Source organism: Dermacentor albipictus, chromosome 2 (genome assembly GCF_038994185.2).
Source record: "Dermacentor albipictus isolate Rhodes 1998 colony chromosome 2, USDA_Dalb.pri_finalv2, whole genome shotgun sequence".
NCBI lineage: Eukaryota > Metazoa > Arthropoda > Arachnida > Ixodida > Ixodidae > Dermacentor > Dermacentor albipictus.
In genome coordinates this window covers 109,362,091-109,385,398 of record NC_091822.1, presented here as the reverse complement: position 1 = coordinate 109,385,398, position 23,308 = coordinate 109,362,091, and the positions used below count along the sequence as shown (strand labels likewise).

The following is a 23,308-nucleotide window of genomic DNA, read 5'->3' as shown; positions in this document are numbered from 1 at the left end:
GTTGTTGCCGAAGTGTCAACTAGCGACAGGGATGAGGACGACACGGAAATCGACAGCACGGGCTATTCAGGCCCGACAGTGGCAGAAGCTGCGCGTTACGTCAGCCTCGTGAATGCGATCGTCGCAAGAACAGGGGCGCGATAACGTAACTAATTCCAAACGAAAAGTTTTCCGAACTCCGGCACCCGGCAATGAAAAAGGCGCCACGGGACTTATGCAGCACTACTGCGCGCGTGCACGGAGAATACGTAACGCCAACGAGGAATCTGTCGTGCCGTGCGAGTGTTTGCCGAGAAGAGGGGGGCTGGCTGAGAAGCTGGCACGCAGCTTCAGTAAGTTTGAGGCCGCTGTCGTCGTGCTAGGCCGCTGCGACATCAAACGAAAATAACACTTACGCCCCGCGAAGTGAATAAATACTGCATGTTTTTTCCCCTTTCATCACACTCTCTCTGAGTTCCGTTATCGACAGGTAAGTGGGCGATCTCATGCTATTTCGCTTAAACAGTACTACCGTTTAGTACGTACTTTTTCCGAGCTCCGGCGGACTACGGTTTAACGAGGTTTCACTGTAATCGTAAAACTTTCAAGTCATGTTTACGTAAGCAGTCGAGTGACACTTTTGCGTACAAAGTGCAGACAAAACTCGAACCAGGTACATGTCTAATGTGTTGTCAACATGGCCGGCATGCCACAGCAGAATGAGCATGCAGAAGCAGATGGCTGTCGGTGATCAGGTAACACACGTATCAGCTTAGTAGTATATTATGAAAGAACAACTTCTTAAAAACTCAACAAGTGTATTTTGTATACTGCATTGCTTTGGCTGCTCCTGCACATTTGTTTCCCAATACTCTTCATTGGAGAGTACGCATTAACTTCTGAAACATGTTTGAATTAGCTGCCTAAACTTGTTCGATGGCATATGCTGGTTTCATCTATTAATATTAAATATCCCCATGTACAGTAAGTGCAAATGACAGTAAATGCAAATGGCATTAACTCTTCCTATGTGACAGGGGCAGAAATTTCTCTGAACATCTTCTGGTTTTTCTGCATATCTCAAACACCCGAAGATAGCTTACATTATGTGCTTATGCATAAAAGGCAGCCCGTTTCAGTGCATCACCACATGTTACAGCTTGATGAGTAGTTATTGGGGCAGTTCCAGAAAATTCCACAAGCAGCAATTGCAAACTGAAAATATACCGTAGAGGAGAGCTTACACCAAAACAGATAAGCTGCTGCGTCGGCTGCAAAAACGTAAAAAAAGAAAAACGAGAAAAGAAAGAGACAGACTCAACACGTGTGGCAACATCAAACAACACTGTCGTCAACACACCGCAGCCAACAATTAAAGAAATACTGTGAAAAAAAAAAAATGAATGTACCTTATATTTCGTACCTTGTTAAACTAGACAGACTCCACAATTTAACTTTGCCTGATTTAACTTTTGCAAATCCTACGAAGTGTGCAAAAAATTTTAGCAAGAAATACATCATGGTGTGAAAAGGCAGACATACAAAATGCAGACACAAGAAAAACGAAAAGGACAACACCAACGCCATTTGGGTTCAACATTTGCGTTGAAACTGCCACTACAGTCGAACCTTGTTCTAGTGACGTTGCATTTGACACAAAAATAGGTTCATTACATCCAATATTCATTACAAAAATATATCCATTGCGCTGTAATAGTGGCGCAACAATTTTTAAATTTACTTTGTTATATCTGATATTTCGTTATATCCATGCTCGTTATATCAAGGCTTTTGATAAGCTGCATTCCCAAGAGCATGTGCAGATAGTTTTTGTGTCTCTGATCTTTTCAACCAGTGTGTGACCGTTCAGTTAATAGCTGACATTTGTGTTGTCCTTTCAGTTCCTTCAGTGTTTGTGTTTTGTACAGTTGCCTTTACACACTACAAAATCCTACCAACTCCTTCAGGGCCAAGATAACACACCAATTCTGCAGTTCGCAAGAAATGCTAAGCTTTAATTTAACACAGTAAAAATAAAATCTATTACAATGGTATTCCTTTCTGCACATTGTCAGTAGTCCTAGCGGCGCTCCGCCCACATTATCACTGGAATCGGGAGGCTGTGAACGATGGATGATAAAGAAGGAATAGAATCGAGTGAAAGAAATCCCTACATTACACTGGCTTAGCTTTCTGTTGTCGTAAAACATGTCACCTCAGGCCAGAGAAATTCATGAAATCCAGTAACCACACATACAAACAATGTGCCTGTGTTTTGCAAAATACAGTCAATCCTAGATACATCAAACTCGGATATATTTAATTATCGTCTTTGCGGAACAGTCCGCAAAGACCCCTTGGAAATCTAATGCAAAAGTATAGTGACGTGCTATGTGTACATAAAGCTTCAGTTCACAGCCACATTCAATATATTGTAAGCTATGCCGCGCTGTGCCCCTGTAGGTGGGCTTTTTGCGTCATCGGAAATATTTAATGCCAACAAATTTGAAATGACCCTGTTTTGGCAGATGCTGTCAAACGTGAGATTGAATCTGAAAGGCAGTGGATGAAATGCGCAGGGCGCTCTCGGTTTTGCTCGATGCAGATATGGATGGCTTGTGCAAACTACAGCCATTCGTTAATGGCAAGAGCAGATCGCCACTGTGCTTTAAGAATGCCAAAAGGCTTCCAGTCCGATATACGTACCGCAAGAGAGCGTGGACGACATTTAGGCGAGTGGCATTGGGCACCGAAAGCCGAAATGGCGACGCTGTGCTCACGGCTTTTTCTGGTTGTAGACAAAGACTTTCGCCGAATGGCATTTTAGGATTCCACGAGCAGGAAAAATGAGTCTGACCTCAACTTCCACTTGGACACATGTTTACATTAAAGTTTGAATCTAACAAAACCCTTGCACTTCATGGTAAGACTGTGTTTTGCGAAATACAGCCAATCCTAGATACATCAAATTCGGATACATCGAATTATTGTCTTTGCGCAACAGTTGTATGATCCCCTTGGAAATCCAATGCAAAAGTGTGGTGACATACTATGTGTACATCAAGCACATTGTAGAAGGATTGTGTCAACGGCATGCAATACTTATAGCTGTGCAATCTGAGTGTCCGTGCTGAATGCATTTCATTTGGCTCACACACTTACACGTCAGTAGGAATTGACTTGGATGCTCTGTAAGCTGAAATCGACTTTTGAAACTAACAGCGTGTGTGCAGTGTTGGCAGTCGCCGATGCAGGGGCCGGAGGGAAAGGGCCAAGAACGAAGAGACGTACAGTCAAACCTCGATATATAGAACACGGATATATCAGATTATTGCGTATATCGAACACTTTCTATATCACGTGAAAAATCGCATGCATTTTTACTTTTTTATTTCGAACGGGGCCGGATGTAAAATGGATATATCGAACTCCGCTGCCCCAGACCAAGTGCGCTCTGTTGACAGGAGGCGAGCTTTCCCGCAACGCTCTCGAAGATAGCGGCGGCGCGATGGCTGTTCCAGACTGCTGCGTACGACAGCTGCCCACATCGGTTGCGCCGAGGTAGCCATTTGAACGTAGCAGCGACCGCACATGGCGGCTTGGCGTGGCCATGGCTTGGCCAGGTTGGCTAGTTTGACAACGTCAACGACACGTGCGTCTCGGTGCTGTCGCTTGTGCTTGTTAGTGTGTGTGTGGCTTAGGCCTGTCGTGGTTGGTGTGATGGCTACAAACGCGAAGAAGCGGACGGCCCTAACATTTGCTGCGAAATTGGAAGCGATACAACGCGTTGAAAATGGAGAAAAGAAGTCGAGCGTCGCCAAAGCTTTCAACATCCCAAGGAGTACTTTGAGCACTCTGCTGAAAAACAAGAGTGACATAAAGGCCAAGGCGGAACAGAACCAGCACTCAGGTGCGCGGCGGGTGCGCAAAGCTGCCTTTGAAGACGTCGAGAAGGCGCTGTACAAATGGTTTATCGACGTAAGGGCCAGGAATATTCCTTTATCGGGACCAATGCTACAGCAGAAGGCCAAGAACTTTGCGTTCATTCTCGGCACTGAGAACTTTAACGCCAGCAGCGGTTGGCTGCAATGTTTTAAGGTCCGCTTTAACATTGTCGGGAAGACAGTTGCGGGGGAAAGTGAGGACGCCAATGAAGGCGAGATCAAGAAGTGGCTTGAACAAGAGTGGCCTCAGATTCTCGCCAAGTATGAGCCCAATCAGATATTTAATGCTGACGAAACGGGCCTGTTCTGGCAAATGCTTCCACGACAGCAAGCAAGGCAAGGCACGTATCACAGTTCTGTTGGCTGCTAATATGGACGGAAGCACGAAGCTGCGGCCGCTTGTCATAGGCAAGTTTTAAACCCCAAGGTGCATGCGCAACTGCCCCAGCGTTCCGGTTACATATGCCTGGAACAAGAAATCGTGGATGGCTCGGGATATATTCCAAAAATGGTTGAAGGCATGGGACTCTGAGCTGGCGCGTCAAGGCCGGAAGGTTTGCCTCAGCGTCGACAATTGCACAGCACACCACACAGGTGTCCAGCTGAGCAGTATTGAAATTCATTTTTTGCCGCCGAACACGACGTCAAAGCTGCAGCCATTGGACCAGGGCATTATTCGCGCTTTCAAGTCCATTTATAAGCGTCGGCTGATCGACATTTTGCTACTCAAGCTGCGAATGGGCCAAGAGCTAAAGATAGACCTTTTGGGTGCCATTCAAATGCTGAAAGCCTCGTGGGACAACGTCAAGCAGTCGACAATAGTTCACTGCTTTCGGCATGCGGGTTTCGTGAGCTGCATTGAAAAAGCTTCCGAGGAAGCAACCGAAGATTTTACGTTGGATGGCACAGAGGAAGGATGCCAGCTCGAAAAAACCTGGAGCCAGTTGGAGCACTTTGTCGGTGCTGAGCCACACAGCATGTGCATTGAGGACTTCGTTGGCGGTGACGACAGCACCGGAACAGTAGCGGAGTTAACAGACGTGGAGATCACGGCAGAAGTGACTGCTGCGCGGCCAAACGAAGACGCTGCCGAGGCTGATCCAGCAAGCGCTGATGTTGCCCCGCTCCCGACTGCAACTGAGGCTGTGGCTGCTTTGGCCGTTGTACGCCGCGGCGCAATAGAAGGCACTGGACTGTCTCTTGTGGACCGTTTGGACTATGCTGAGGATGCCGTGGTCAAGCACGCGGTTGCCAATATGAAGCAGGCTACGCTGCTTCAGTACTTTCAGCAAACGAAATAAATACTTTGTTTGAAGCTTCATGTGAGTATCTATTGCGCCACGATTGGTTCATTGATTGATTTGTGCTAGTTTTTGACGCGTTTTCTACGTGATTTTATATATCGAATTCTGGCTATATCGAACTATCTTGCAATCACCGCGCTGTTCGATATATCGAGGTTCGACTGTACCAGCTACGAGGCATGGGAGTGCTAAGCGGCACACAACTAGAAGAGACACGCAGACTTTTTTGGGCAGTCGAGAAGCTATAGTGACTAGTTTCAACATGAAGCCGACTTCGAAAACTGACACAAGTGCTCTCGACTCGTTGCCCACATATAACAACTGGCCGTTTAAATGGCGCATTGTAACGAACACGTGACTGGGAATGTTCAAGCAGTACAAGTGTGCTGATGGCGGCACGCATCCATTTCACCTGGTGCGTCCATTTGGTGCACCTAGACTGGAGCTGTGCATCCATTTCTACCTTATCTTGAATAAAAACACACAAGCACCTCAATGTGCAATGACCCTTAGTCTCGTGTGCGGGCGACACAGGCTTTTAGGGGTAGTGTTGCAAATACCATTCCGCAGCACAAGCGACTTGCAACGTTTGTGAAGAAAAAAATAGGTAAACTTTTATGGGTTCAACTGTGGCCTTGGAGAAGCAAATCCCTCTTCACTATCCCACTTTTCACAATCTCGGGAAACTGCGCGGAAAAAATTTTAAAATTAAATTATGGGGTTTTACGTGCCGAAACCATAATCTGATTATGAGGCACACCGTAATGAGGGCTCCAGAAATTTGGACCACCTGGGGTCTTAACGTGTACCTAAATTTAAGTACATGGATGTTTTCACATTTCGCCCCCATCGACATGCGGCCGCTGTGGCCAGGATTCGATCCTGCAACCTCATGTTTAGTAGCCAAAGACCATGGCCTTACTAAGCAACTGCAGCGGGTAGGCATGCTAAATTCTCAGGTAAGCTTCAGATAGGCTTTTTCATATTTTGAATTATCAATATTTCATACTATTTCGCGATCCTCTTTGAGTACTATATATCCGGGACTGACTGTTCTTCAGCCACAATATAGTAGGACTTTATAGCATATGCTTGAGACAGTCATAATGAGGATGGGTTTATAGCGTATGCTTGAGACAGTCCTAACGAGGAAGGGAACCCCGTGAAAAGAAGGAATAATGGCTGTGCTCACTTGAAGAGCTGGGGCTTCCCGAGAGCACAGGGCTGTTGCGGCCGGTAGAAGGGGCGGACTGGATTTCTTCCAGGCCCGCGCTCTTGTGAAACCTGCTCAGCCGGTTCACAACTCGGGGGGAGGTGTGGGTTCTCCTGGTGATGGGGCCTAAGGTAGAGAGGAGAGCAAGAAAATTTTTAAAAATTGCAGTTTGCCTCAAAGTACACAGGATTCACCAGCTTCCGCCACGAAACACAAAGCAGCGACAGCGAGTGCTGCCTTGCAAATCGGTGCCTGCTGCCTTGCAAATCTTGCTTTGTTCTGCATGGTTCCATTTCGCATGTCAACAGTGCTTCATCCAGTTCTTAAAGTGACACGAAAGAGAAAAATCGTGCGAGCTGTATTGGTAAATGCCTCCTGAACAATACCAAGAAAGCTACTTTTACCATGAGAGAAGCCAGGAAGGCCACTACACCAAAAGGCAAGTGGTACTGCCAGCTTGAATTTCTCATACCTCCTCCCCGTGAGGTCGTGGATTTAGGGGTGGTGGGCCTGCTGCCTATATTAGTGCTTGATGTTCACTCTGCATATACATTCCAAATCAAGTGCACCGACTGCAAAGGACAAGCATTGTACCCAACTCTTAAGCAAATAGCCAAATTATTCGGGAATTTTAAATGCATAAGCATTTCTATGCTTAGCCAACGAGAAAACTGTCCGTCCGTCCTGTAAGACGGTCGCTTTCAAGATAGCAACCACAGCAGCGAGTGAATTCACCTTCGTGCTGCCTCTCGCTTCAATGCGAACTATGTGGCAAGAAGACAGAGCACATGAACCTGTCAGCACTCGCTGCAACAAGCCTCCATTGCAGAACACTTTCAAGATTGGGGCCCACAGGTCTCTCTTTGATGCGAACTCAGCGGCAAGAACACAGAGCAGACGAGACTGTCAGTAGTCGGTGCTCTCTGTCGCCATCACAGATAACTTTCAAGATACAGCCCTCGCGGCCATGCCAGACGCAGCCGCCGTCACAGTGCGGTTGATCACGGTTCCTGATAGTTTGACACCCATGTATAAGGCACTAAAGAGCAACAATGGTTTATAATGATAGGAATGTCGTCAGCGCACCTGGCACCGCCACCTGCAGTAGTTTGCTTGCATTATCAATTCACCTTGTGCCACCATGAGCAACAGTTCGTGTCGCCGCAGCGCTGCCATTTGTACTGGTCGGATCAAGTTTCGTAACAGTGATAATGACAGCAGGCTGTGTGGAGATGAGCTAGTGGCACAATGTTTACGCATATTTAGACACCTCCCAGAGGAGTTTCTGCATACATTTTTATATTATTATTGACATATGCAGAATATGCAAAGGCACACTACTGATCAACAGTGGTGGCTTTCTAGTAGGAACTATATATACCAGGGCAAGCTATATAATACATTGAAAGTTATGACATATGGCAGCTCCAAACACCCATCAATTACAATGAATAGCTATCACTGTCAAAAGATTATCAGGGTGAATGAGTGGCCTTGACCTCAGGACTCTGCTTTGCGAAAGGGCTGCCAAATGCTGGGTTGGGTGTTGAATGCGACCTTAAAAAAACAGATTGCTAGAACCTAATCGACTGTATTTTTGGCTATCATGGCTATCTAACCTAGAATGCAAGTTGCAAATCTTCAAAGTCAGTATACTCGGAAGAGTGTTATTCTGGAAGTCTTTTCTTCAAAGCCTTGTAGCTCTTGTTCTAGGATAGCCAGAGCAATAATGTTGGCCTTATTGGGTTCCTCGAACCATACAGGACCCACTGTAACCACGCTTAGTGAGATCCGAGGAGCAGATCTCTCACAAATATTTCTGGAAAATTACGTAAAGGAAACGTGCATAAAATCGGAACTGAACGAGATAAAAAAAAATGATTGACCTCATATTCGAAATAAACACACAAAATTGCATTTTTTTAAAACTATCAGTCTAAGCCTTAACTCTCTTTAATGCATTACAAAGCCAACTGCTGTAACCAATTATTGTCATAAGTGATACTGCTATAAACAAACCACACTGCAGTGATCGTGCAAAAGTATAGCATCCTCACCTCCGTAGGGGGTAATGGGGAATATATGAGTGGTGCCCCTGAGGGTGCTCACTGCGACCCACCGACTGTCCAACGAGAACGCCACATCTTGTATCTGGAGGAGCAAGGGCACATGTCTTAAATTATTTTATAAAATTAGTGTGCAGTCAGATGCGCAACAATGTTGCTCCTGTTGGGCTAACAAATTCAAACAACATGACAAGAGCCTTTCAGGAAGATTCAAAACTGGAGTGGTCAATGTTCAGTACACATTCAAAATGGGAGAAAACACTTTTGTTCTCACCAAAAAATAATACAGCTTGATAAATCAGAAAGAAGCTGGCACTTTCTGGAGTTTGATCACATCAAACTTTGAAAGTGCACAACATTCAAGTCTCGGGGCAGGAAACACTTACGAGGAGCAAATTCTCACTGGTGCCTCCATGAGTAAACAATTGAGTAGCTTCATGCAAAGAAAACTGCAGTAATGGACGAAAGATAGGGAAGGAACTGATAAGACATAAGCAGGCTTGGTTATCACAGCAAATATGACAACAGGATGGTTGCAGGTCTGTTGCTTGTTTTCGCCACCACAAGATGCTAACAATGCAATTTTCACATTGCAATGGGCTGGCATTTCAGTACATTGTAATGGAATGCCAAGGTATGTGCCCAGCTCGAACTGCAGGGAATATCTGCCTTCCAGAGGCACTGGGATTCAAAGCTGACGAGAGCATTAACTGGATATAAAAGGGATAGATAGGGATTCTCACAAGCATAGGTAACGTTAAGAGACGAAGCTGAGATAGGCAGAGTGGTAGATTACGACATGGTAACGCTTAAGTAGCTCGTACAGCCTAGGTTACTATTTGCCCCCCCGCTATCTTGCTTTGAAGAGGATTCCATTAGAAATCATCATCACTTCAGAGCTGGTGCAGTGGCCTGTGATATCCTTCTCCTCTGTAAATTAGCTACACCCACTGGAGGGTAAATGCTGCTGTCCTGAACATTTTCCACTCTGTGAACATGTTCGACAACAGAGCTCCTGCAGTACGTCGCCGAGACTTACCTTAGCCGTGGTGTCGCCCCGGTGGAGGGTGTACAGGTGCTGGACACTGCCGAAGGTTGGTCCACCCGGGTGAGGCATGAGGTGAAACAGGTGGAAGTTGTGACCCAACCGGTCGGCTGTGAACAAGAGCACACCGCTTGGGTCAAAGTGGAGCGCTGACAGTGGCTCCCCATGGTGTGCCTGGAAGTGCGCCACCAAGCCCTCGGTGTCGGTGTCCTCTTCCGTGCTGAACGACCCGTTTGCCACACCCAGCACATCCACAACTGACACCACACCGGGACAACACGTGGCGATCGAAGCACCAGCTGCGCCGCCCAGGCCACCAGTCAGAGCACCTCCCAGTCGGTGGCAGTCCTTCTTGGAGCTGGTGGTTGTCGACGGCACTTTGTGGCCCGTCAGGCTCGAGGCCACAGTTTCGCCAAACAGGGACAGCCCTTTGCCCAGCGTCTACAAAGGGAACAAAAACAAAGACAAGGGAGTTGAAAGTTGGTTTAAGTTACTACCTCTATAACCCAAAATAATGACTTATGGCTGCTCTTCATGACTTATCAAATGAAAATCAAATAATACGGTTTAATGCCCCAACCCAACACACAAGCCAAGAGGGACAACGTAGTGGGGCGCGCCCTGGGGTGAAATAATGAATGTAGAAAAATTGTAATGAAAGTATTTAAATTATTCAATAAATGCAATTATATTAAATCATGTAATTAGAATTCAACAATTATTATGCACCTAAATATAGGGTGCACAAGTTTTTTTTTTTTTTTTTGCATTCAGCTCCTAATGGAATGCAGTATCAGAATGCGGACAAGAATCGAAATCGCAGCCTCATGCCTAGCAGCAGAATGCCGCATCCACGAAGTCGTTGAGGCGGATTAAAATTGTCTATGCCATATCCTAGGTTTCATCTCAACTATGTGTGCAGTTCAATTCATGACAAATTCAGGCCATAAGAGCCCGAGTTTAATGGTTCTTTTACTTGCTCACTTCAAAAAACAGATTCTCGTCGGGAAAAACAAACAGCTCTTATTCAGCCTACCTTGGCAGCATGTATGACTGTTGCTGTGTACGACTGTGTGCCTTCGCCAGCGACCCCGCCTCTTGTCTGGTGCACTGGAAAAAGCTGGAATAATCCACAGAACAGCCAAACTCAGGTAAAAGACAAAGGGCCAGCAGTGAGATAAGAATGCCCTGACTGACATCAGGTGTGACATTTCCTATGCATCATTCAAACTGAAAAATCATGACATGAGTCCTGTTGCTGACCACCACCATTCCTCCATATGCAAATCAGCAACAGCAATAAAACTAAAGCTACCTACATTCAAATGGCCTAGAGAGAAATGTACAGTACACTCCGCTGTTAAAAGGAACACCAAATCTTTATTTTGTTTCTGATTACAGATCAGTTTTCACGTGAACACCTTAGCAATAATTTTTTACCTGTAAGGTCTAGCTAACGCACCATATAAAGGATATTTTCCAAAGAAGTTGACATGTCTGTTATGTTGGTTTGTTTACTTATTAGTTTATCCTTTTAAGAGTGTACCACATTGTATACTTCTATAGACAAAACAAAGACTCTCATGCCTCCCTCTCCTTATGTGCAAAGCTAGGCAGTGTTGCCAATGGCAGCATATTTTCTTTTATATCTAGTGGATCTTTTGTATGCTTGTATGCATGGGGATGCTCATATTATCCATCCGTACATTGTATAGAGTAGAGTATGATGGTGTAAAGCCTCACACAATCCCCAGAGAGGATGACAAATAAATTAAAAGGATGTTGTACTGCCAGAAGTCAAGTGTACTAGAATGCCAGATGTGAAATGCATTAGGAATTGAGCAATCACAAATGAGTTGAAGGAATTGACAGCAACAAGGACGTAAGGAGGCATTTCAAGCAAGGTCAACTCCTTAGTTGAAATTGTTTTTAACGACAGAACGTGAAAGTTGGTGCATTTGAGCAACAGGTGCGTTGAATAGAGGGATGATTCCATGAAAAAGGGAAAGCGTTGATCTTGCATCCCTTGAAATATATACACCTCACTACTAATTTCTGACATCCTCATAGCTATGCAGTACCCCAACATTTTGTTTGACTGCAAAAGGATTAATTCAAGCATCTATAAAATTGGCCATTCACTTCAAGATGTATTCATCACTTCCAAGAAAGCTTATGTTTCCTACAACAGTGACTCACCGCTTTGTCCGCAAAAGCTAGCCATCGAGTATGTAGAGCAATTGGGTTGACATTTGGCCCCGACACAGGAAAGCAACCTGCACGTTTAGAGTTCATAAAAGCGTAAGTGAGCACATTTGGGCATTTCTGTTAAAGGAAGCACACCGGAAGAAGGGTCATTTTTTCAATAAAGAAAGAGTACTCTTTTCATCAGACACAATACTAGAAAAGAATTAAGTACAAAAATAACGAAAAAAACATCTTTCCTTGAAAAACATACTAGAAAAAGAAAAGCATGTGACAAGAAAAATAAAGGACAAGATGGAAATGCTTACCAGTAATACAAAAGCGTTCTTTAAAGGTGCAAGCATTGTACACAAAAATTTTGTCTTGGAAGGTCACGACCAGGACTCTGCAGAGGAAAAAGGAATGCAACTAGAACAAACTATACAGCGCACAATGAAGTAAAATTAAAAGTTAAAAAGTAGATTATGGGGTTTTACATGGCAAAACCTCGATCCGATTATGGGGCTTGCTGTGGTGGGGGACTCTGAACTAATTTTGATGACCTAGGTATTTTAAAAATGCACCTAAATTCAAGTACACAAACATTTTTGCATTCTGCCCCTATCACACTGCAGCTGCAACGGCTGGGATTGAACCGAAGACCTTGAGCTCGGCTGTGTAATGCCATAGCCACTAAATTACTGCAGTGGGTGAAATTAAAAGTGCTACCCATAAACCCTCAATAATAACGAAGACATTGGGACAAGAAATAGACTTCGTTATAGGGAATATTTTATTCAAAGTAAAGCAGTCGTAAAAAAGTCAAAGTAATGCAGAAAGTGCCGTCTAGCAGCACGAGAGCTTGTAAATCAAATCAAATCATTCTTTCTCACTTGGAACGTGACTGCTGCGACTGGGAATCGAACCCACGACCTTGCGTATCGCATCAGAACACCATAGCTACTATGTCACCGTGGCGAGTAGCATAAGGACAGTCGCAAATTCCGGTGACATCCGCGGGCATCTACCTCGTCAGTTGGCCATTATCAAGTGGCACAGCAAGTCCCAATGAACTGCAGTGATGTGCCAGTACATCTTTCACAACACTCTTTGGCACTCTAGACTGGTATGAGAAAAAAAAAAGACAAATTGGAATAGTTTTACATTATCCCGAGCATAGTTTAACCTTGTTATAACCAAGTCACATCCAACACGAAAATATTATTAGTGAGAAACCTTTTAGACTTAGTACGTCATTATATTTGATAATGAATGCCTGATGAAATACTAGGCCCATGTTTGTTACATTGAAGTTCTGACTGTACCTTGAATAAAGTGGTTGCATGTAATGAGAGCCTATTATCAAGCAAAAGCAGATTTGTAGCACAGTGAGGCTTCATCAATACAAATGCTTGCATTCCCAAATTGCAGTGCCACTGCGAGTGTCTCACCTCTTATTGGCTCTAATCTCATTGATGGGTTCTTTGAACCTGATGTTGTGAACCTGGTCCATGGTCTTCAGGGAAACGATGCTAACAGAACAAAACTGCTGCGCAGGACTGAGGTAGCCAGGGGAAAATAAGAGGAGAGAAGGGTGAAAGCAGGTCAATGACTGTCGCGAATGCGTGGACTACAAAATGGTTTTCATGTGCAACATCATGCTGTTAATTTGCTGCAGCTGACAGGCACGAAGAAATGCATGTGTCAGTTAATTTACACACACACACACACAAACACACACACACACACGCACGCACACAGAATAACAACAAAAACAACAACAACTGCAACAACTGCAACAAAAAGTTGCGGCCAGTTACCTCGAGCTGTCGCAAAGAGCCACGAGTGGCCTCTTTGATGCAAACGGGTCATTGCCACAACTGCCTGTGAATAAAAAGGAAAATAGCAAAATGTGACGAGAGTTTCCTTTATTTTTTATAATAAAGGCACAGGGCGCTGTACTTCGTGGTATTACACAAACAGTGGGTGCACCATGTAGAGCAAAACCTCATTAAGCCATACTTAATGTATGGACAAGAAATGTATGCACAAACAATAGTATAAAACTACAGTGTAGGCCTAAATACCAGTAAGAAGTGAAATGAGGAGTGCATTAGGAAACGAAGCAACAAGCTTCTATGTCACGCAAAGTGAGGGACATCAGCTGTTTTTGCCTACAACTGTTGTGTTGCAGAAATGGGGTGGTTGTTTAGTAAATTCTGCTTTACCGACACTGCCAATTGCCTAAGACCAAAAACACCTAGTACAAACTGTGCATGTACATCTCTCTCTGTATTTCCTTTTATTTACTTTATATATACTGTCCCCGACTGATTTTTCAGACTCTAAAAATTCGGACATGCTCGATTACTCGGTCTGCTTCGCAGCACTGCCATTCTCCCCATAGACAATCGTCGTCGCCGTCATCATCATCATCATCGTCATCATCATCAGCCTGGTTAAGCCCACTGCAGAGCCAAGGCCTCTCCCATACTTCTCCAACTACCCCGGCCAAGTACTAATTGTGGCCATGTTGTCCCTACAAACTTCTTAATGTCATCCGCCCACCTAACTTTCTGCTGCCCCCTGCCATGCTTCCCTTCCCTTGAAATCTAGTCCGTAACCCTTAATAACCATCGGTTATCATCCCTCCTCATTACATGTCCCGCCCATGCCCATTTCTTTTTCTTGATTTCAACTAAGATGTCATTAACATGCGTTTGTTCCCTCACACAATCTGCTCTTTTCTTATCCCTTAACGTTACACCCATCATTCTTCTTTTCTATAGCTCGTTGCGTCGTCCTCAATTTAAGTAGGACCCTTTTCGTAAGCCTCCAGGTTTCTGCCCCATACGTGAGTACTGGTAAGACACAGCTGTTATATACTTTTCTCTTGAGGGATAGTGGCAACTTGCTGTTTATGCTTTGAGAATGCCTGCCAAACGCACCCCAGCCCATTCTTATTCTTCTGATTATTTCAGCCTCATGATCCGCGTCCGTGGTCACTACCTGCCCTAAGCAGATGTATTCCCTTACCACTTCCAGTGCCTCGCTACCTATCGTAAACTGCTGTTCTCTTCCAAGACTGTTAAACATTACTTTAGTTTACTGCAGATTAATTTTTAGACCCACCCTTCTGCTTCGCTTGTTTAGGTCAGTGAGCATGCATTGCAATTGGTCCCCTGAGTTACTAAGCAAGGCAATATCATCAGCGAATCTCAAGTAACTAAGGTATTCTCCATTCCCCATAGACAATAATGTATAACAACTGCCGAAAGTTCGGACACCTTGCAACCTTTCGTCCGATTTTTCAGACACTCCTTGAGCCAAGTCGATCGAGAGCACCATGCACTGACTCTGACCGGTGCATGGTTCGACTTGCTGAACGCCATTTTTGTTTTGAACGGAGCCTCCTAGCTGCCCCACGAAGTGGCGCTACTGCAAATCCCCGCTCATCATCATCGTTTGTGCCTGGTCCAATAGAGTGGCTGCAGCAGTTCCAGTCTCAGCTTAGTAAGCCATGTCAAGACAATCCAGCAGCTGATTTGTTTCTTTCTTCGCGTACGATGTTGTGAGTAGGCCACATTTTTCGTTTGCGCAACTGGTGACGGCATGGTGGTGTTTGCTTTGTGTGCTGTGTCGAGGTTGCGGTGATCCAACGCAGCATACGAAAACATCACGTCACGTGTCTAGTGGCACCGGCAGACTGCGCTGGGGAAGGCCTGCATGCGGGTGCCGGGAGGTCTAGGATTTGTTGCCTTCCGATGTGCTCCCTACTGACGCCTAAAATGTTCTGCCGAGACCTGCGCAGTGGTTGCACTGCGATTCCAAACACCGTCTCATTTGACAGTTTCACAGGTGCTGACACTGCTGTACTGACATGCGCAGAACTCGACGACAGCGAGATCATTCGTCAGGTTTCTGCTGCACCGCTGGACGATGACTCAGAGTCAGAAGATCACGCATCATGCCGTCGCATGCGAAGCACGTACAAGCAGCGACTATGCTTTCAACCACTTATAGTGACCGTACGACCCTCTTCGAGATTCAGGCTTATCTGATTGCACGTAAACGGAACAGCGTGCAAAGGTGCATTCACGATTTCTTCAAGCCTACTGCCGAGCCCAAAGAAGTGCGTAGAAATAAAGGATTTCTTTTTTCTTTTTTTCTTAATCTGCTTTTTCGGACACCTGTTTATCGGACACTTCCGTAGTCCCCGTGAGGTCCAAATAAATGGTCGGCGACTACTGTATACATATATATATGCCATACATGAAAATGAAGCCTGGTAATGCTTTGATCAACCAAACACCTAAATGTTGGCAGTCAATTGACCTAAAACCCACAGTGAGCCCTGAGCTACAGAACGAAAAGAAGGTGGTTTTCCATAAGCGCCATGCGACACTTACTGTCTGGTGCTGGCAGAATGTTCAGTGCCCTCACAGGCCCCTGTCTCCAAGACAAAACTTCTTGAGCTTCACCATTGGCCTGCGAGAGATAAAAAATTGACAGTGTAGACATCCATAAACAAAAGTTGCCTGAGACAATCTGACACTTACTACATTTCTGAGACATGCTGCTTGGTACTCACCGAAACAGACCAAACTTGGACTCCATTTACATAACCAACGACAAGTAGCAATGGGGGTGCTGTTCCATTGTAATCTCTACTGCCATCTGTGCAGGCAACGAGAATCAATGCGAGTCACGTCAGCCATTTCATAAATAAATGCATGACAACTACTTTACCAGCCGGTAGTCATTATTTCAAGTACGCATTACCAAGACAGACAAACAGAAAAGAGAGGTAGTCTGCGGCCAGCATGCTCATGCATACTTCGTTTTTAAGCGTATAACTCAAACCGATTACTTGTTACCATTGTACGTGTGAAGTAGCATTGCAATTTATGTAAACAAATTACTTGCTCAATTGAGGCTTCACCATAATGCACTCAAATGGCAGTGAGGCAGAACTAAAGACAAAAGTTCAGACAAAATATCAAACAGCAGCTAGGCTTACCATTCACTTCTGTGTATGCAAACTGTACCCACTGAATTGTTTCTTTTTCTTCTGCTTTTGATGTTTGGGTGTAGGCCTGGAACAAATGAACGACTTTCAATATAAAGTAAAAATATGCGAATCACAAAAGTAGTAAATACTTCTTCGATTTTAACCTAACAAAGTATTGCCACAGGCCATTGCTGCTTCTAATGTGATGCAGTAGGTTGGGGGCCAGGGCGGGTAAGAGTTTAGGATAAAAATCAGCCAGTGAGCTTTTTTTATTAAATGTTTGCTTCGACCTTCCGGTGTGAATGAATTTGGTAGGTCAAAACCTTGATTTGAGCCCATTTCGTGCACACTCGACATCATTAACAACAGACACAGCTACATAAACAAAACAATTTAATTTTCTTTCCCAACAAATTCAGTTGCACTTACGAGTATGGACTCTGCAAACAATTAAGAAATCCAGGAATGAAACAGGACCATTTCACTCGCACTGTACTCAGAAATCACTCAGCCACTGAAGAAAGTAGTTTCACACAAACAGTTAAAGGGACACTAAAGGTTACCAGAAAGTCAAGTTAAAGTGGTAGAGCAATGTTCTAGAACGTCTAAGGCGTCAATATAATCGCGAACAGAGCTTTAGTAACCGAGAAATTGAGGTAAATGCATGACACGATTTGAGACCCCCCAGCGACATTCCGGTACTAAACCGATGACGTAAGGTCTCCCCGTAATTTATGTTACTAATACTCAACTACTCGTATTAAAAATATCATTTCATTCGATTATAAAGCGGAAAAAAATGCTACTTGTCTACGTCTATTCGATTCTAAGAAAAAATAACATTTTGACGTTGCCCTTCAGTAATATGGGCGTTCGAAAGGTTTCGTTTTCGCTCGACTCTGCACGCTCGACCCTGCGCCGCGCACGCTTTGGAGTTTCAGTACTTTCGTTATCGCGTCGTGCTGTGAGGGTTCTGCTGGCTCGCAAAACTTTCATTTGGAACAAGCAGCGAGAATGCCACGTCCATGTGATGTCGTGGGAAGCCCTCGTTGCTTTCCCGCTCCGGAGAGCCGTTGTCGAGGCCACCGTCGTAGTACGCAACGACGCCGGCAGTGCGAGCCCTCAGCAGCAGGTTGCACTCGTCGGGGCTCAAATCGCTGAAGTTGAGCCCACCATCGCGAGCCAATCTGTCGGTGTCAGGGTCCATTGCAACGAGCGTCGAAGTTAGCGTCATAGAATGAAGTACCAGCTTATGGGCGTATTGCGGTATAGTAGCGGCGCCTGGTGGCGGTGCGGGAAACGACATCTGGGTCATGCCAGCTTGGCTGTGGCGAAGCACGTTTCTAGGCCGAGTTTTGCGTCGATTCGCACTTTTTTATGCCCTGTTGCGAGTGCGAAAAGGCTCACAGACCAAGCCGACCACGCTGCGAGCTCGCCGGAGCCTATAGTTTAACGAAAACGGACTCTCCGTGTGCCGTGGGACGTAATGCGTTCCTCCTTCCGCTAGCCACCATACTCCCGCTTTCGCACTGCTGTCGGCTCTGTCTTGGCTCTGTTTCTGGCCGCGCGTTTGCGTTTTGCGCAGAAAAGCCGTAGCGCCGTCTGCGGACGCCGTTCTACTCACCGATGGCGCAACGTCACTATGAGACCATGATGTCAGTTCTCCTCGATCGGAGGGCGGGCGATTTGAACTGCGCTAGAGGTACGCGGATGCTTCAGAACGCATTTTCTCTTAAAATAAGTCTCTCCTTGGCACGAAACAAGCGTTTCGAGGTTTCTGTGATGGTATTTCAACAGTCCACGTTGACTTAATAGTAACCTTTAGTGTCCCTTTAAAAGTCAAAAGTAATTAAAGGACAGAACCTACTGCATGACCGCATACCACCATCAAACAACCAGATGTCCTTTTCCAGTGTCTTTTTTTTTTCTTTCTAAAGCATGTCACACACCTTAGCTAACCACAGGCCTTAATCAGAAGTGCTTTGTGGTGCATGCAATGCATTGTAGATATTTTTGTCATTAACAATTGCGATTCTAAGACTTTCTTACGCCCTTGTAGGTTGGTTGCCCTGCGAAGCTCTCCACGCTCCCGCAGAAACTTTAGTACAGAAAATACATTCCTAGCTCAAGTGCAGAACACTCGGTGAAAAACCTACTGAGGTATCAATATGGTGGGTTCACTGTTAGAGAGAACACGCAAGCGCATGGCTCATGCCAACGTTACTAGACTAGCTTCAGTTGTAAAACTCCCCGCCCGCGCGCTTACAGCGGCTGTCGCCACTTCTGTGATAGCCGCCAGGTGGCAACGCTGTTCCATCGGGCTCCACTGCAGACGCCTCGTCACAGCCTTGAGCTAGAGCGGACGGGCAGTTTGTGCGTGTTTCACGCTCGCTGGCATTCTCTTTTGTCCGAATTAGTGATACCAAGAGAAAGCGGTATCTACATACAGCAATAAGATTTATCGCGCCAGTTCGTTAATAATCAAAGAAGGGTAAACTGTACGAAAGGAAGAAACGCGTACAGCGAAGCGCAGAAGCTGCGTTTCTAAATGTCGTGTCTTTCTTCCTGTCGTCTTAACATTTCGCGCAGTTTAGTCTCTCGAGCCTGAATATCTGGCCAAAGTGCGTGATTGTAGGATGATCTTTATCCCCACTGAAGCTTCTCACCACGTTAAAGAAGCGCTACAAAAAGAAAGATGAGGTCGGTCTTTGTGCACACAAGCCATAAAAATAAATAAATAAATAAATAAATAAACAAATAATAATATTGTTACGTAGGAAGACGCAGACGAAAAGCTATGTACAAATATATTTACAAGGAAAATACGCTGCGCTTGGCCAAGAGGCGACAGCCCGTGCAAGCTTCTAACCGTCGTCGTCGTCTTCACACTGCTGGCCTTTCGTGATCGCACATATTGTGCCGTAGCACTACCCCCGGCTTCAAAAGCGCCGTCCCGGAGCGACTAAAGATCGGACTCGGAAGCAGTGTAGTAGGCCTTGAGCCTACTGACGTGTACGACATCACTAGATGCCACAGGAGAGGACGAGGTTGAGCCCACAGGAGCAATTTCGTAAGTCACAGGTGTCACCTGGCGCAGCACGCGGTAGGGCCCTGTGTATCGCGAAAGAAGCTTCTCTGAAAGTCCGACGTGACGAGAGGGCGACCACAGGAGCACGAGCGCACCAGGTGAAAACTGTACGTCACGATGGCGGGCGTTGTAGTGACACTGCTGAGTGGTCTGTGAGGCCGTAAATCGAGCACGGGCAAGCTGGCGTGCATGGTCGGCGAGGGCGATGGCGTTGCGCGCATACTCGCTTGTTGAGACCGCAGCAGGAGGAAGTGCCGTGTCTAAGGGCAAGGTAGGTTCGCGACCGTACAGTAGATAAAAGGGAGAAAATCCGGCGGTGTCGTGCCGGGAAGAATTGTACGCAAATGTTACGTAAGGAAGGGAAATGTCCCAGTCGTGGCGGTCCTTGGAAACGTACTTGGCCAGCATATCGGTAAGAGTACGGTTTAACCGCTCTATCAGGCCATTGGTTTGAGGATGGTATGAAGTAGTCAGTTTGTGTTGAATGGAACAGGAACGCACAATGTCAGCGATAACTTTCGAGAGGAAGTTTCGACCACGGTCAGTAAGCAGCTGGCGCGGGGTGCCGTGAAGCAAGATAATGTCACGCAAGAGAAAGTCCGCGACGTCAGTGGCGCAGCTGGTAGGGAGAGCCCTAGTGATAGCGTATCGGGTGGCGTAATCAGTCGCGACGGCTACCCATTTGTTCCCAGAGGATGACGTGGGAAAGGGACCGAGCAGGTCTAATCCAACACGAAAGAACGGTTCCACAGGGTCGGTGATCGGCTGGAGATGACCGGCAGGTAGCACCTGAGGTGTCTTCCGACGCTGGCAGGGATCACAGGCAGCAACATAGCGTCGAACGGAGCGAGCGAGACCAGGCCAATAGAAGCGGCGGCGGACGCGGTCGTACGTGCGGGTTACCCCAAGATGTCCTGCAGTGGGTGCGTCATGCATCTCAAAGAGCACAGTCTGTCGTAGATGTTGTGGCACGACAAGAAGAAGATCAGGGCCATCAGGGAGGAAGCTCCTTCGGTACAGAATGCCGCCCTGGAGGACATATCGGCGAACGGATGCGTCGGTAGGTGTAGAGCGCAGACGCTCGATGAGTACTCGCAGCGATAGGTCTCGGTACTGCTCATCGGCGATGTTAGCGAAGGCAGACACAGAGAAAATGCCGTCGGCGGTACTACTGTCGGCGTCGTCAGGCTCGTCTACCGGGTAGCGAGACAGGCAGTCAGCGTCCTTGTGTAGTCGGCCAGATTTGTAGGTGACAGAGAACGAATATTCTTGGAGGCGTAAGGCCCAGCGACCAAGTCTTCCTGAAGGGTCTTTCAATGAGCATAACCAACAAAGCGCGTGATGGTCTGTGACAAAGGAAAAGGATCGGCCATATAAGTATGGGCGGAATTTCGCAACCGCCCAAACTAGGGCCAGACACTCACGCTCAGTGATGGAATAGTTGCGCTCTGCGGGCGAGAGGAGCCTGCTGGCGTAAGTGATAACACGGTCGTGGCCACGCTGGCGTTGTGCCAGTACTGCGCCAATTCCGTGACCGCCGGCATCAGTACGGACTTCGGTAGGCGCAGAAGGATCGAAATGGGCCAGAACGGGAGGCGTTGTGGGAAGATCGATGAGAAGCGAGAATGCAGAGGCCTCGTTATCGCCCCACTGGAAAGGGGCGTCTTTTTTCAAAAGCTCGGTTAGTGATCGTGCTATGGCCGCGAAATTTTTGACGAAACGGCGGAAGTATGAGCAAAGGCCGATGAAGCTGCGCACATCCTTGACACACTTCGGAACAGGGAAGTGCGTAACAGCATGGATCTTGCCTGGGTCCGGTTGCACTCCGTTCGCGTCAACGAGATGTCGAAGGACGGTAATCTGGCGACGGCCGAATTGGCACTTCGATGCGTTGAGTTGCAGACCGGCTCGCCGAAAAACGTCCAGGACTGCTGAGAGGCGCTCGAGGTGCGTAGCGAACGTTGGGGAGAATACGATAACGTCGTCCAAGTAGCACAAGCACGTGGACCATTTGAAACCGTGAAGAAGGGAGTCCATCATGCGTTCAAAAGTGGCAGGAGCGTTACATAGGCCGAACGGCATCACCTTGAATTGATAAAGACCGTCGGGTGTTACAAAGGCAGTCTTCTCGCGGTCGAGATCGTCCACGGCAATCTGCCAATAGCCGGAGCGAAGGTCAATAGAGGAGAAATAGCGAGCACCGTGGAGGCAGTCAAGGGCGTCATCAATCCGAGGTAGGGGATACACGTCCTTTTTGGTAACCCTGTTAAGGTGCCGATAATCCACGCAAAAGCGCCATGAGCCATCCTTCTTTTTTACCAGCACAACCGGTGACGCCCAAGGACTACATGACGGTTCAATAATGTTCTTGGCAAGCATTTTGCGAACTTCTGCGTGAATAACTTGACGCTCAGCTGGGGACACTCGATACGGGCGGCGATGAATAGGAGGGGCATCGCCGGTATTAATGCGATGTTTGACAGCTGTAGTTTGGGCCAAAGGACGATCGTTAAAGTCAAAAATATCGTGGTAGGAAAACAGAACGCGGTAGAGTTCACGAGCGTGCTCTGAGGGCAAGTCGGGGGCAATCATTTTCAGTAAGTCAGCGATGGTACAATTTGTCGACTGCGATGGTAGAGGAGTATCGGATGAAGTGTCGTCTACTGCAATGGATGCTACTGAGTGATCCTCGAATGAACAAAACTGGGCCAAAGACATCCCACGTGGCAGCACTTGTGTCGTCAAGCCAAAGTTGACCACTGGCAGGCAGACGCAATTCGCCGTAATAGATAAAACTGTATGGGGTACTGTGATCCCGTGTGTAAGGAGGACGTCTTGCATAGGAGCCGCGATGTAGTGACCGTCGGGGACTGGTGGGGATGACACTAGGTCAACGTAGGTCAGTGCCGAAGGTGGCAAGCGAACAAAGTCGGCGGAACTGAGGCGACTGGGGTGGGGTTCAGCAGGATCCAGAACAGGCAGGTCAAGGCGGAGAGTACTGGCGGAACAGTCGATGAGAGCAGAATGTGCGGAGAGGAAGTCTAAGCCGAGGATGATGTCGTGGGGACAGTGGGCGATGACTGTGAATAGCACGATTGTTGAGCGATCGGCGACGGAGACGCGGGCGGTACACATACCAATTACGGGGGCTGTTCCGCCATCGGCGACACGGACAACAGGCGTCGTGGCGGGCGTGATAATTTTCTTGAGCCGGTTACGAAGGTCAGCGCTCATTACGGACAAATGCACTCCAGTGTCTATGAGAGCAGACACAGAAACACCGTCGACTTGCACGTCAAGAAGGTTCAGATGAGTAGGCAAAGTCAGTAGAGGATTTGGCGGCGTAGGGAGCAATGCAGCGTCACCTCGAGGCGCTGCATCGTCTAGTTTTCCGGCTGGGAGCGGCGTCCGAAGGGAGTCGGCGAGTAGGAGCGACGGGGCTGAGGAGAGCAAGATTGTCGTCGTTGGGGCGAA

General features: G+C 46.7%; 2 protein-coding genes across 3 annotated transcripts in view; one reads left to right on the top strand and one right to left on the bottom strand.

Annotated features, from left to right (window-relative positions):
- Positions 1-23,308, bottom strand: part of LOC135900771 (BCAS3 microtubule associated cell migration factor-like) — an 87,160-nt gene that overhangs the window by 54,675 nt on the left and 9,177 nt on the right. The window contains exons 3-14 of one of the 2 annotated variants that reach the window (XM_065430335.2): positions 16,756-16,831; positions 16,327-16,412; positions 16,145-16,223; positions 13,556-13,619; positions 13,187-13,294; positions 12,065-12,141; positions 11,751-11,827; positions 10,588-10,671; positions 9,546-9,992; positions 8,498-8,591; positions 6,420-6,566; positions 1,224-1,250 (exon numbers count right to left, since the gene is read on the bottom strand). In XM_065430335.2, coding sequence (XP_065286407.1) covers positions 1,224-1,250; positions 6,420-6,566; positions 8,498-8,591; positions 9,546-9,992; positions 10,588-10,671; positions 11,751-11,827; positions 12,065-12,141; positions 13,187-13,294; positions 13,556-13,619; positions 16,145-16,223; positions 16,327-16,412; positions 16,756-16,831 — 1,366 coding nt within the window. The remainder of the gene's footprint in view (positions 1-1,223; positions 1,251-6,419; positions 6,567-8,497; positions 8,592-9,545; positions 9,993-10,587; positions 10,672-11,750; positions 11,828-12,064; positions 12,142-13,186; positions 13,295-13,555; positions 13,620-16,144; positions 16,224-16,326; positions 16,413-16,755; positions 16,832-23,308) is intronic. The other variant, XM_065430336.2, reaches the window with a different exon arrangement.
- On the top strand, positions 4,661-5,224 carry LOC135900772 (tigger transposable element-derived protein 6-like). Its single transcript, XM_065430338.2, has one exon. The coding sequence runs from the start codon at positions 4,661-4,663 to the stop codon at positions 5,222-5,224; it is 564 nt and encodes a 187-aa protein (XP_065286410.1).